Source organism: Oncorhynchus nerka, linkage group LG9b (genome assembly GCF_034236695.1).
Source record: "Oncorhynchus nerka isolate Pitt River linkage group LG9b, Oner_Uvic_2.0, whole genome shotgun sequence".
NCBI lineage: Eukaryota > Metazoa > Chordata > Actinopteri > Salmoniformes > Salmonidae > Oncorhynchus > Oncorhynchus nerka.
In genome coordinates this window covers 51,296,382-51,310,091 of record NC_088424.1, presented here as the reverse complement: position 1 = coordinate 51,310,091, position 13,710 = coordinate 51,296,382, and the positions used below count along the sequence as shown (strand labels likewise).

Below are 13,710 nucleotides of genomic sequence, written 5' to 3'. Positions count from 1 at the left end.
TTATTAAAGTGACCAGTGTTCCATTATTAAAGTGACCAGTGTTCCATTATTAAAGTGACCAGTGTTCCATTATTAAAGTGACCAGTGTTCCATTATTAAAGGGACCAGTGTTCCATTATTAAAGTGACTAGTGTTCCATTATTAAAGGGACCAGTGTTCCATTATTAAAGTGACCAGTGTTCCATTATTAAAGTGACCAGTGTTCCATTATTAAAGTGACCAGTGTTCCATTATTAAAGTGACCAGTGTTCCATTATTAAAGTGACTAGTGTTCCATTATTAAAGGACCAGTGTTCCATTATTAAAGAGACTAGTGTTCCATTAAAAGTGACTAGTGTTCCATTATTAAAGTGACCAGTGTTCCATTATTAAAGTGACCAGTGTTCCATTATTAAAGTGACCAGTGTTCCATTATTAAAGTGACCAGTGTTCCATTATTAAAGTGACCAGTGTTCCATTATTAAAGTGACTAGTGTTCCATTATTAAAGACTAGACCAGTGTTCCATTATTAAAGTGACCATTATTTAAGTGTTCCATTATTAAAGGGACCAGTGTTCCATTATTAAAGTGACCAGTGTTCCATTATTAAACTGACTAGTGTTCCATTATTAAAGTGACCAGTGTTCCATTATTAAAGTAACCAGTGTTCCATTATTAAAGTGGCCATTATTAAAGTGACTAGTGTTCCATTATTAAAGGGACCAGTGTTCCATTATTAAAGTGACTAGTGTTCCATTATTAAAGGGCCAGTGTTCCATTATTAAAGTGACTAGTGTTCCATTATTAATTAAAGACCATTATTAAAGTGTTTCCATTATTAAAGTGAAGTGTTCCATTATTAAAGGGACCAGTGTTCCATTATTAAAGTGACCAGTGTTCCATTATTAAAGTGACCAGTGTTCCATTATTAAAGTGACTAGTGTTCCATTATTAAAGTGATCAGTGTTCCATTATTAAAGGGACAGTGTTCCATTATTAAAGTGACTAGTGTTCCATTATTAAAGTGACCAGTGTTCCATTATTAAAGTGACTAGTGTTCCATTATTAAAGTGACCAGTGTTCCATTATTAAAGTGACTAGTGTTCCATTATTAAAGTGACTAGTGTTCCATTATTAAAGTGACCAGTGTTCCATTATTAAAGTGATCCCATTATTAAAGGGACCAGTGTTCCATTATTAAAGTGACTAGTGTTCCATTATTAAAGTGACTAGTGTTCCATTATTAAAGTGACCAGTGTTCCATTATTAAAGTGACTAGTGTTCCAGTGTTCCATTATTAAAGTGAGTGTTCCATTATTAAAGTGACCAGTGTTCCATTATTAAAGTGACTAGTGTTCCATTATTAAAGTGGACCAGTGTTCCATTATTAAAAAGTGACTAGTGTTCCATTATTAAAGGGACCAGTGTTCCATTATTAAAGAGACTAGTGTTCCATTATTAAAGTGGTGTTCCACCAGTGTTCCATTATTAAAGTGGCCAGTGTTCCATTATTAAAGTGACTAGTGTTCCATTATTAAAGTGGCCAGTGTTACATTATTAAAGTGACTAGTGTTCCATTATTAAAGTGACTAATTATTAAAGTGACTAGTGTTCCATTATTAAAGTGGACCATTATTAAAGTGTTCCATTATTAAAGTGACTAGTGTTCCAGTGTTCCATTATTAAAGGGACCAGTGTTCCATTATTAAAGTAGACTAGTGTTCCATTATTAAAGTGACCAGTGTTCCATTATTAAAGGGACCAGTGTTCCATTATTAAAGTGACTAGTGTTCCATTATTAAACTGACTAGGACCAGTGTGACCAGTGTTCCATTATTAAAGTGATTATTAAAGTGGCCAGTGTTCCATTATATTAATTATTAAATGACCAGTGTTCCATTATTAAAGTGACTAGTGTTCCATTATTAAAGTGTTCCATTATTAAAGGGACCAGTGTTCCATTATTAAAGTAAGTGGAAGTTCCATTAAAAGACCAGTGTTCCATTATTAAAGTGACTAGTGTTCCATTATTAAAGGGACCAGTGTTCCATTATTAAAGTGACTAGTGTTCCATTATTAAAGGGACCAGTGTTCCATTATTAAAGTGACTAGTGTTCCATTATTAAAGTGACCAGTGTTCCATTATTAAAGGGACCAGTGTTCCATTATTAAAGGGACCAGTGTTCCATTATTAAAGTGACCAGTGTTCCATTATTAAAGTAGCCAGTGTTCCATTATTAAAGTGACCAGTGTTCCATTATTAAACTGACCAGTGTTCCATTATTAAAGTGACCAGTGTTCCATTTTTAAAGTAGCCAGTGTTCCATTATTAAAGTGACCAGTGTTCCATTATTAAGGTAGCCAGTGTTCCATTATTAAAGTGACTAGTGTTCCATTATTAAAGGGACCAGTGTTCCATTATTAAACTGACCAGTGTTCCATTATTAAAGTTACTATTGTCCCATTATTAAAGTGACCAGTGATTCCAAGTCTACGTGTATTGGGCAGCAGCCTCTAAGGTGCAGTGTTGAGTAACCGGGTGGTAGATGGATAACGATGGCTATTTTAACAGTGATGGCCTTGAGATAGAAGCTGTTTTTCAGTCTCTCGGTCCCTGCTTTGATATACCTGTACTGACTTCGCCAGCGGGATGAACAGGCTGTGTGTCGGGTGGTTGATGTCCTTGATGATTTTTTTGGCCTTCATGTTACATCAGCTGCTGTAGGTGTCCTGGAGGGCAGGTAGTTTGCCCCCGGTTATGCGTTAGGCAGACAGCACCACCCTCTGGAAAGTCCTGTGATTGCGGGCTGTGCGGTTGCTGTACCAGGTGGTGATACACCCCGACAGGATGCTCTCAATTGTGCATCTGTAAAAGTTTGTGAGGGTCTTAGGGGTGGAGGTGATATGATCCTTTACTTGTCTCTCAAAGCTCTTCATGATGACAGAAGTGAGTGCTACGGGGCGGTGGTCATTTAGTTCAGTTACCTTCGCTTTCTTGGGTACAGGAACAATGGTGGACATCTTGAAGAAAGAGGGGACAGCAGACTGGGATAGGGAGAGATTGAATGATCTGCATGATCTGAGGACACGGCTTGGGATGCCGTCTGGGCTGACAGCCTTGTAAGGGTTAACACGTTCAAATGTCTTACTCATGTCGGCCACGGAGAATGAGAGCCCACAGTCCTTGGGAGTGTGCTGCGTCGGTAGCATTGTGTTCTCCTCAAAGCGGGCGAAGAAGGTGCTTAGCTTGTCCGGGAGCAAGATGTCGATGTCCGCGACCTGGCTGGTGTTCTCTTTGTAATCCGTGATTATCTTCTAAACCCTGCCACATATGTCTTGTGTCTAAGCCGTTGAATGGTCTCTGCACTGATGTTTTGCCTGTTACTTTGCCTTACAGAGGGCATAACCGCACTGTTTGTATTCAACCATATTTCCAGTCACCTTGCCGTGGTTAAATGTGGTGGTTTTTATTCTCAGAGGCAACTCGGAACATTTCCTAGTCCGCGTGATCAACATAATCTTGAAGCTTGGATTCCGATTGTTCAGACCAGCTTTGAATAGACCTTAGCACAGATATTTCCTGTTTGGGTTTCTGCCTATAGGAATGGAGGAGCAGAATGGAGTCGTGATCTGATTTGCCGAAGGGAGGGTGGGGGAGGGCCTTGTAGCCATCCAGGAAGGGAGAGTAACAATGGCCCAGAGTTTTGGAAGAGCGACTACTACAGGCAATGTGTTGATAGAACTTCGGTAGCCTTTTCCTCAAATTTGCTTTAAAATCCCCAGCTACAATAAATGAGGCCTCGGGATATATGGTTTCCAGTGTAGTTCCTTGAGGGGGAATATACAAGGCTGTGACTATAACCAAAGATAATTATCTAGGGAGGTAATATGGTCGGCATTTGATTGTGAGGTATTCTAGGTAAGGGTGAAGAAAAGCATTAGTAGTTAATCATCAAACATGGGTGAACAGGGAGTACAGGAGAGGGCTGAGTCCGTACCCTTGTGGGGTGTTGAGGATCAGTGTAGCGGAGGTGTTGTCTCCTACCTTCACCACCTGGTGGCAGGCTGCCAGGAAGTCCAGGACCCAGTTGCACAGGGCGGGGTTCAGACCCAGGGTCCCAAGCTTAATGATGAACTTAGAGGGTACTGTTGTGTTGAAGGCTGATGATGACAGAAGTGAGTGCTACGGGGGGGCGATAGTCATTTAGTTCAGTTACCTTCTTGAGTGCAGGACATTGTTTCGTCCCATTTAATCCTTGATGTTATGGAGTACTTTGTAAAAGGATTGGTTTGCTTTTCGCTGTGTCAGAGTAACTCTAATTAAATGTTGAGGATAAAGCCCATCCCATCCTCATTGAAGCATCCAAACAGCATCTTAGAAGTGGAACCATTTAGAATGAAGCAATGTAGTGTCCATGCATTAATAGAGCCAGTAGGATATTAGGAATAGGGCTCTGGTCTAAAGTAGTGCACTATATAGGGAATAGGGTGCCATAGGGCTCTGGTCTAAAGTAGTGCACTATATAGGGAACATGGTGCCATAGGGCTCTGGTCTAAAGTAGTGCACTATATAGGGAACATGGTGCCATAGGGCTCTGGTCTAAAGTAGTGCACTATATAGGGAATAGGGCTCTGGTCTAAAGTAGTGCACTATATAGGGAATAGGGCCCCATAGGACTCTGGTCTAAAGTAGTGCACTATATATGGAATAGGGCCCCATAGGACTCTGGTCTAAAGTAGCGCACTATATAGGGAATAGGGTGCCATAGGGCTCTGGTCTAAAGTAGTGCACTATATAGGGAATAGGGCTCTGGTCTAAAGTAGTGCACTACATAGGGAATAGGGCCCCATAGGACTCTGGTCTAAAGTAGTGCACTATATAGGGAATAGGGTGCCATAGGGCTCTGGTCTAAAGTAGTGCACTATATAGGGAATAGGGCTCTGGTCTAAAGTAGTGCACTATATAGGGAATAGGGTGCCATAGTGCTCTGGTCAAAAGTAGTGCACTATACAGGGAACATGGTGCCATAGGGCTCTGGTCTAAAGTAGTGCACTACATAGGGAATATGGCTCTGGTCTAAAGTAGTGCACTATATAGGGAATAGGGCTCTGGTCTAAAGTAGTGCACTATATAGGGAATAGGGCTCTGGTCTAAAGTAGTGCACTATATAATAGGGAATAGGGTGCCATGATTCTCTGGTCAAAAGTTATGCACTATATAGGGAATAGGGTGCCTTAGGGCTCTGGTCTAAAGTAGTGCACTATGTAGGGAACAGGGAACCATTTGGGACACATTCCCTGACAAACACACAGCAAAACGTGCATTAGTTGTTATTTTTAATTAAATAGTTATAAATGATATAAACATGTTTTAACAGGCCAAAGCAAATCATTGTACCAGCTCTGTTTTACAGATAAAGAAACATGTTCAACAACAACATATATCCCCCAGGTATATACTAGGGGTAAATTTAAATTGCAACACAAAACAGAACCCTTCCAATTTAAAACTGTATTAATCATCGAGGGGCAATTACTTAAACATACTGGGAGGCACAATTGTTATTATTCAGTTGAAATGTATTTATTATAAACATCTTTCAAGATAGAGTACAAAAACAACACAGATGAATTTAGTTGGTGTTTTACGGATGAACATGCTATTGGCCCCGGCCCAAATGGCACCCTATATAGTGCACTACATAGGGCTCTATGTCAAAAGTAGTGCGCTATAAAGGGATTAGGGTGCCATTTGGGACACAGGCAGTAGCAAGAAGAATGAACCTAGTAACAGTTGAAGGAAGCAGTATCCAGATCGTTGGTTCAGTCACTAGACCATACAGTACATTAGGAAAGATTAGGAAAGATGATTAAGAAACCACTGCAAACAATGTAAACAGGAAATACATACAATGTGACGAAAGCATTTGCTTCAATAGCATTCAAAATGTAACTGGAATAGTTTAGCCCGAAAAATGTAAATGTACTTGTTTATTTTGTCGGTAGGTTTCTTAAAAAAAAAAAAGATTTGTCAAGTGACACATAGAGATGCAAAGAGGAGGCGTTTCTAGTTAAATGCTGTTCATGTCTTTTCATACTGCAGACTAGCTTTCCCCTGTGCATTTGTGTGAGCACAGGTGAGTAAAATTTCCAATGTATTCATTACACATGACAAATAAACTTGAAACATGCTCCTACTATTTTTGTTAGACTTCAGTGCGGCTTTTGACATTATCGATCATAGTCTGCTACTGGAAAAACAGATGTGTCATGGCTTTACACCCCCTGCTTTATTGTGGATAAAGAGTTACCTGTCTAACAGAACACAGAGATTGTTCTTTAATGGAAGCCTCTCCACCATAATCCAGGTTGAATCAGGAATTCCCCAGGGCAGCTGTCTAGGCCCATTTACTTATATTCCATCTTTAGCAACGACATGCTTTGAGTAAAGCCATATGCGGATGACTCAACACTATACACATCAGCTACGACTGAAATGACAAAATGACTGCAACACTATACACATCAGCTAAATGACTACACATCACATCAGCTACGACAGCGACTGAAATGACTCAACACTATACACATCAGCTACGACAGCGACTGAAATGACTCAACACTATCAGCACATCAAATGACTCAACACTATACACATCAGCTACGACAGCGTCTGAAATGACTCAACACTATACACATCAGCTACGACAGCGTCTGAAATGACTGCAACACTTTTTTAACAAAGAGCTGCAGTTAGTTTCAGAATGGGTGGCAAGGAATAAGTTAGTCCTAAATATTTAAAAACTAAAGGCATTGTTTTTGGGACAAATCATTCACTAAACACTAAACCTCAACTAAATCTTGTAATAAATAATGTGGAAATTGAGCAAGTTGAGATGACTGAACTGCTTGGAGTAACACTGGATTATAAACTGTCATGGTCAAAACATATTGATACAACAGTAGCTAAGATGGGGAGAAGTCTGTCCATAATAAAGTGCTGCTCTACCCTCTTAACAGCACTATCAACAAGGCAGGTCCTACAGGCCCTAGTTTCTACCTTCTTAACAACACTGTCAACAAGGCAGGTCCTACAGGCCCTAGTTTCTACCTTCTTAAAAACACTGTCAACAAGGCAGGTCCTACAGGCCCTAGTTTCTACCTTCTTAACAACACTATCAACAAGGCAGGTCCTACAGGTCCTAGTTTTGTCACACCTGGATGTACACAGAGAGCAAACATTAATGACATGCATGTCACTCCCTCCTGGCTCAAAGTGGAGGAGAAATTGACGTCATCACTACTTTTATTTATGAGAGGTGTTGAATACACTGAGCTGTCTGTCTGAACTACTAGCACACAGCTCGGACACCCAAGCCTACCCCACAAGACATGCCACCAGAGGTCTCTTCACAGTCCCCAAGTTCAGAACAGACTATGGGAGGCACACAGTACTACATAGAGCCATGACTACATGGAACTCTATTCCACAGTACTACATAGAGCCGTGACTACATGGAACTCTATTCCACAGTACTACATAGAGCCATGACTACATGGAACTCTAATCCACAGTACTACATAGAGCCATGACTACATGGAACTTTATTCCACAGTACTACATAGTGCCATGACTACATGGAACTCTATTCCACAGTACTACATAGAGCCATGACTACATGGAACTCTATTCCACAGTACTACATAGAGCCATGACTACATTGAACTCTATTCCACAGTACTACATAGAGCCATGACTACATTGAACTCTATTCCACAGTACTACATAGTGCCATGACTACATGGAACTCTATTCCACAGTACTACATAGAGCCATGACTACATGGAACTCTATTCCACAGTACTACATAGAGCCATGACTACATGGAACTCTAATCCACAGTACTACATAGAGCCATGACTACATGGAACTCTATTCCACAGTACTACATAGAGCCATGACTACATGGAACTCTATTCCACAGTACTACATAGAGCCATGACTACATTGAACTCTATTCCACAGTACTACATAGAGCCATGACTACACGGAACTCTAATCCACAGTACTACATAGAGCCATGACTACATGGAACTCTATTCCACAGCACTACATAGAGCCATGACTACATGGAACTCTATTCCACAGCACTACATAGAGCCATGACTACATGGAACTCTATTCCACAGTACTACATAGAGCCATGACTACATGGAACTCTATTCCACAGCACTACATAGAGCCATGACTACACGGAACTCTATTCCACAGCACTACATAGAGCCATGACTACATGGAACTCTATTCCACAGTACTACATAGAGCCATACATGGAACTCTATTCCACAGTACTACATAGAGCCATGAACTCTACCATACTACATAGAGCCATGACTACATGGAACTATTCCACAGTACTACATAGAGCCATGACTACATGGAACTCTATTCCACAGCACTACATAGAGCCATGACTACATGGAACTCTATTCCACAGTACTACATAGAGCCATGACTACACGGAACTCTATTCCACAGTACTACATAGAGCCATGACTACATGGAACTCTATTCCACAGTACTACATAGAGCCATGACTACATGGAACTCTATTCCACAGTACTACATAGAGCCATGACTACATGGAACTCTATTCCACAGTACTACATAGAGCCATGACTACATGGAACTCTATTCCACAGTACTACATAGAGCCATGACTACATGGAACTCTATTCCACAGTACTACATAGAGCCATGACTACATGGAACTCTATTCCACAGTACTACATAGAGCCATGACTACATGGAACTCTATTCCACAGTACTACATAGAGCCATGACTACATGGAACTCTATTCCACAGTACTACATAGAGCCATGACTACATGGAATTCTATTCCACAGTACTACATATAGCCATGACTACATGGAACTCCAATCCACATCAGGTAACTGATGCAGCAGTAGAATCAGATTTTTAAAAATGATAAAAATACACCTTATGAAACAGCAGGGACTGTGAAGCAATAGTGACTTGCCTAGTTAAATAAAGGTAAAATAAAAATGAATTGTGTGTTGTAGATATGTGGTATTGGAGTAGGGGCCTGAGGGCACACACTTAGTGTATTGTGAAATCTGTTATTGTTATTGTAATGTTTTAAAATTGTATACACTGCCTTAATTTTGCCGGAGCCAGGAAGAGTAGCTGCTGCCTAAGCAGGAACTAATGGGACCCATAATAAACCCCAGGAAGAGTAGCTGCTGCCTAAGCAGGAACTAATGGGACCCATAATAAACCCCAGGAAGAGTAGCTGCTGCCTTGGCAGGAACTAATGGGGATCCATAATAAACCCCAGGAAGAGTAGCTGCTGTCTTGGCAGGAACTAATGGGGATCCATAATAAACCCCAGGAAGAGTAGCTGCTGCCTAAGCAGGAACTAATGGGACCCATAATAAACCCCAGGAAGAGTAGCCGCTGCCTTGGCAGGAACTAATGGGGATCCATAATAAACCCCAGGAAGAGTAGCTGCTGCCTTGGCAGGAACTAATGGGGATCCATAATAAACCCCAGGAAGAGTAGCTGCTGCCTTGGCAGGAACTAATGGGGATCCATAATAAACCCCAGGAAGAGTAGCCGCTGCCTTGGCAGGAACTAATGGGGATCCATAATAAACCCCAGGAAGAGTAGCTGCTGTCTTGGCAGGAACTAATGGGGATCCATAATAAACCCCAGGAAGAGTAGCTGCTGCCTAAGCAGGAACTAATGGGACCCATAATAAACCCCAGGAAGAGTAGCCGCTGCCTTGGCAGGAACTAATGGGGATCCATAATAAACCCCAGGAAGAGTAGCCGCTGCCTTGGCAGGAACCATAATAAACCCCAGGGATCCATAATAAACCCCAGGAAGAGTAGCTGCTGCCTTGGCAGGAACTAATGGGGATCCATAATAAACCCCAGGAAGAGTAGCTGCTGCCTTGGCAGGAACTAATGGGGATCCATAATAAACCCCAGGAAGAGTAGCTGCTGCCTTGGCAGGAACTAATGGGGATCCATAATAAACCCCAGGAAGAGTAGCTGCTGCCTTGGCAGGAACTAATGGGGATCCATAATAAACCCCAGGAAGAGTAGCTGCTGCCTTGGCAGGAACTAATGGGGATCCATAATAAACCCCAGGAAGAGTAGCTGCTGCCTTGGCAGGAACTAATGGGGATCCATAATAAATACAAATACTATGACACAGTAATAGAGTTTACTGAGTCCTGGAGCCAAGGTACTGAAGGACAAATCTACATACCTGTCTGTCCTCTTGCCAGAAACTCTAACAACAACCAGCCAGTCAGTACTCTCTGTGACAACATCCCACACAGTCAGCCAGCCAGTCAGCCAGTCAGTCAGCCAACCAGCCAGCCAGTACTCTCTGTGACAACATCCCACAGTCAGCCAGCCAGTCAGCCAGTCAGTCAGCCAACCAGCCAGCCAGTACTCTCTGTGACCACATCCCACACAGTCAGCCAGCCAGTCAGCCAGTCAGTCAGCCAACCAGCCAGTCAGTACTCTCTGTAACAACATCCCACACAGTCAGCCAGCCAGCCAGTCAGCCAACCAGCCAGCCAGTACTCTCTGTGACAACATCCCACACAGTCAGCCAGCCAGTCAGCTAGTCAGTCAGCCAACCAGCCAGTCAGTACTCTCTGTAACAACATCCCACACAGTCAGCCAGCCAGTCAGCCAGTCAGTCAGCCAACCAGCCAGCCAGTACTCTCTGTGACAACATCCCACACAGTCAGCCAGCCAGTCAGCCAGTCAGTCAGCCAACCAGCCAGTCAGTACTCTCTGTAACAAAATCCCACACAGTCAGCCAGCCAGTCAGCTAGTCAGTCAGCCAACCAGCCAGCCAGTACTCTCTGTGACAACATCCCACACAGTCAGCCAGCCAGTCAGCTAGTCAGTCAGCCAACCAGCCAGTCAGTACTCTCTGTAACAACATCCCACACAGTCAGCCAGCCAGTCAGCCAGTCAGTCAGCCAACCAGCCAGCCAGTACTCTCTGTGACAACATCCCACACAGTCAGCCAGCCAGTCAGCCAGTCAGTCAGCCAACCAGCCAGCCAGTACTCTCTGTAACAACATCCCACACAGTCAGCCAGCCAGTCAGCCAGTCAGTCAGCCAACCAGCCAGCCAGCCAGTACTCTCTGTAACAACATCCCACACAGTCAGCCAGCCAGTCAGCCAGTCAGTCAGCCAACCAGCCAGCCAGTACTCTCTGTAACAGCATCCCACACAGTCAGCCAGCCAACCAGCCAGCCAGTACTCTCTGTAGCATCCCACTCAGCCAGTCAGCCAGCCAGTCAGTCAGCCAGTCAGCCAGTCAGTACTCTCTGTAGCATCCCAGTCAGCCAGTCAGCCAGCCAGCCAGTCAGTCAGCCAGACAGCACTCTCTGTAACAAAATCCTATTCCCACACAGTCACTCAGCCAGTCAGCCAGCCAGCCAGCCAGTACTCTGTAACAACATCCCACACAGTCACTCAGCCAGTCAGTCAGTCAGCCAGCCAGCTAGTCAGGCAGCCAGCCAGTACTCTCTGTATTGACATCCCACTCCTACATAGTCAGTCAGTCAGTCAGCCAGCCAGCCAGCCGGTCAGCCAGCCAGCCAGCCAGCCTGCCACTCTCTGTAACAACATCCCACTCCCACACAGCCAGTCAGCCAGACACCAGTCAGAAACAACATCCCACTCCCACACAGTCAGCCAGTCAGCCAGACACCAGTCAGAAACAACATCCCACAGTCAGCCAGTCAGCCAGACACCAGTCAGAAACAACATCCCACAGTCAGTCAGTCAGCCAGACACCAGTCAGAAACAACATCCCACAGTCAGCCAGTCAGCCAGACACCAGTCAGAAACAACATCACACAGTCAGCCAGTCAGCCAGACACCAGTCAGAAACAACATCCCACAGTCAGCCAGCCAGCCAGTCAGAAACAACATCCCACAGTCAGCCAGTCAGCCAGACACCAGTCAGAAACAACATCCCACAGTCAGCCAGTCAGCCAGACACCAGTCAGAAACAACATCCCACAGTCAGTCAGTCAGCCAGACACCAGTCAGAAACAACATCCCACAGTCAGTCAGTCAGCCAGACACCAGTCAGAAACAACATCCCACAGTCAGCCAGTCAGCCAGACACCAGTCAGAAACAACATCCCACTCAGTCACACAGTCAGCCCCAGTCAGCCAGAGACACCAGTCAGAAACAACATCCCACAGTCAGTCAGTCAGCCAGACACCAGTCAGAAACAACATCCCACAGTCAGTCAGTCAGCCAGACACCAGTCAGAAACAACATCCCACAGTCAGTCAGTCAGCCAGACACCAGTCAGAAAACAACATCCCACAGTCAGAGCCAACAGTCAGCCAGAGTGACACCAGTCAGAAACAACATCCCACAGTGAAACAGCCAGCCAGTCACCAGACACCAGTCAGAAACAACAGACACCAGTCAGAAACACCAGTCAAAACAAGATCCCACACCAGTCCCAGTCAGTCAGCCAGTCAGCCAGACACAGCCAAACAGTCAGAAACAACATCCCACAGTCAGCCAGACCAGTCAGCCAGACACCAGTCAGAAACAACATCCCACAGTCAGTCAGTCAGCCAGACACCAGTCAGAAACAACATCCCACAGTCAGTCAGTCAGCCAGACACCAGTCAGAAACAACATCCCACAGTCAGTCAGTCAGCCAGACACCAGTCAGAAACAACATCCCACAGTCAGCCAGTCAGCCAGACACCAGTCAGAAACAAGATCCCACTCCCACACAGTCAGCCAGTCAGCCAGACACCAGTCAGAAACAACATCCCACAGTCAGTCAGTCAGCCAGACACCAGTCAGAAACAACATCCCACAGTCAGCCAGTCAGCCAAACACCAGTCAGAAACAAGATCCCACTCCCACACAGTCAGCCAGTCAGCCAGACACCAGTCAGAAACAACATCCCACAGTCAGTCAGTCAGCCAGACACCAGTCAGAAACAACATCCCACAGTCAGTCAGTCAGCCAGACACCAGTCAGAAACAACATCCCACAGTCAGTCAGTCAGCCAGACACCAGTCAGAAACAACATCCCACAGTCAGTCAGTCAGCCAGACACCAGTCAGAAACAACATCCCACAGTCAGTCAGTCAGCCAGACACCAGTCAGAAACAACATCCCACAGTCAGTCAGTCAGCCAGACACCAGTCAGAAACAACATCCCACAGTCAGTCACACTTCCTCTCTCTCACGGCTACTTAGTTATTAGTCAATGCATCAGCAGACGTGTCATTTCCCTAGCCGCTGTATACTCCGTAAACATGACAGAAGACGTGTCATTTCCCTAGCCGCTGTATACTCCGTAAACATGACAGAAGACGTGTCATTTCCCTAGCCGCTGTATACTCCGTAAACATGACAGAAGAAGTGTCATTTCCCTAGCCGCTGTATACTCCGTAAACATGACAGAAGGAGAAGGGCCTAACTGTCATTTCCCTAGCCGCTGTATACTCCGTAAACATGACAGAAGAAGTGTCATTTCCCTAGCCGCTGTATACTCCGTAAACATGACAGAAGAAGTGTCATTTCCCTAGCCGCTGTATACTCCGTAAACATGACAGAAGAAGTGTCATTTCCCTAGCCGCTGTATACAAGGAGTCCGTAAACATGACAGAAGAACTTAGCAAGGAGTAA

The 13,710-nt window shown here is 44.2% G+C and overlaps 1 protein-coding gene across 1 annotated transcript in view; it reads right to left on the bottom strand.

Annotated features, from left to right (window-relative positions):
- st6galnac5a (ST6 (alpha-N-acetyl-neuraminyl-2,3-beta-galactosyl-1,3)-N-acetylgalactosaminide alpha-2,6-sialyltransferase 5a) overlaps positions 1 to 2,686 on the bottom strand; it is a 262,069-nt gene extending 259,383 nt beyond the window's left edge. Inside the window, exon 1 of the mRNA XM_065013646.1 lies at positions 2,609 to 2,686. Coding sequence (XP_064869718.1) covers positions 2,609 to 2,686 — 78 coding nt within the window. The remainder of the gene's footprint in view (positions 1 to 2,608) is intronic.
- Between the last annotated feature and the right edge of the window lie 11,024 nt (positions 2,687 to 13,710).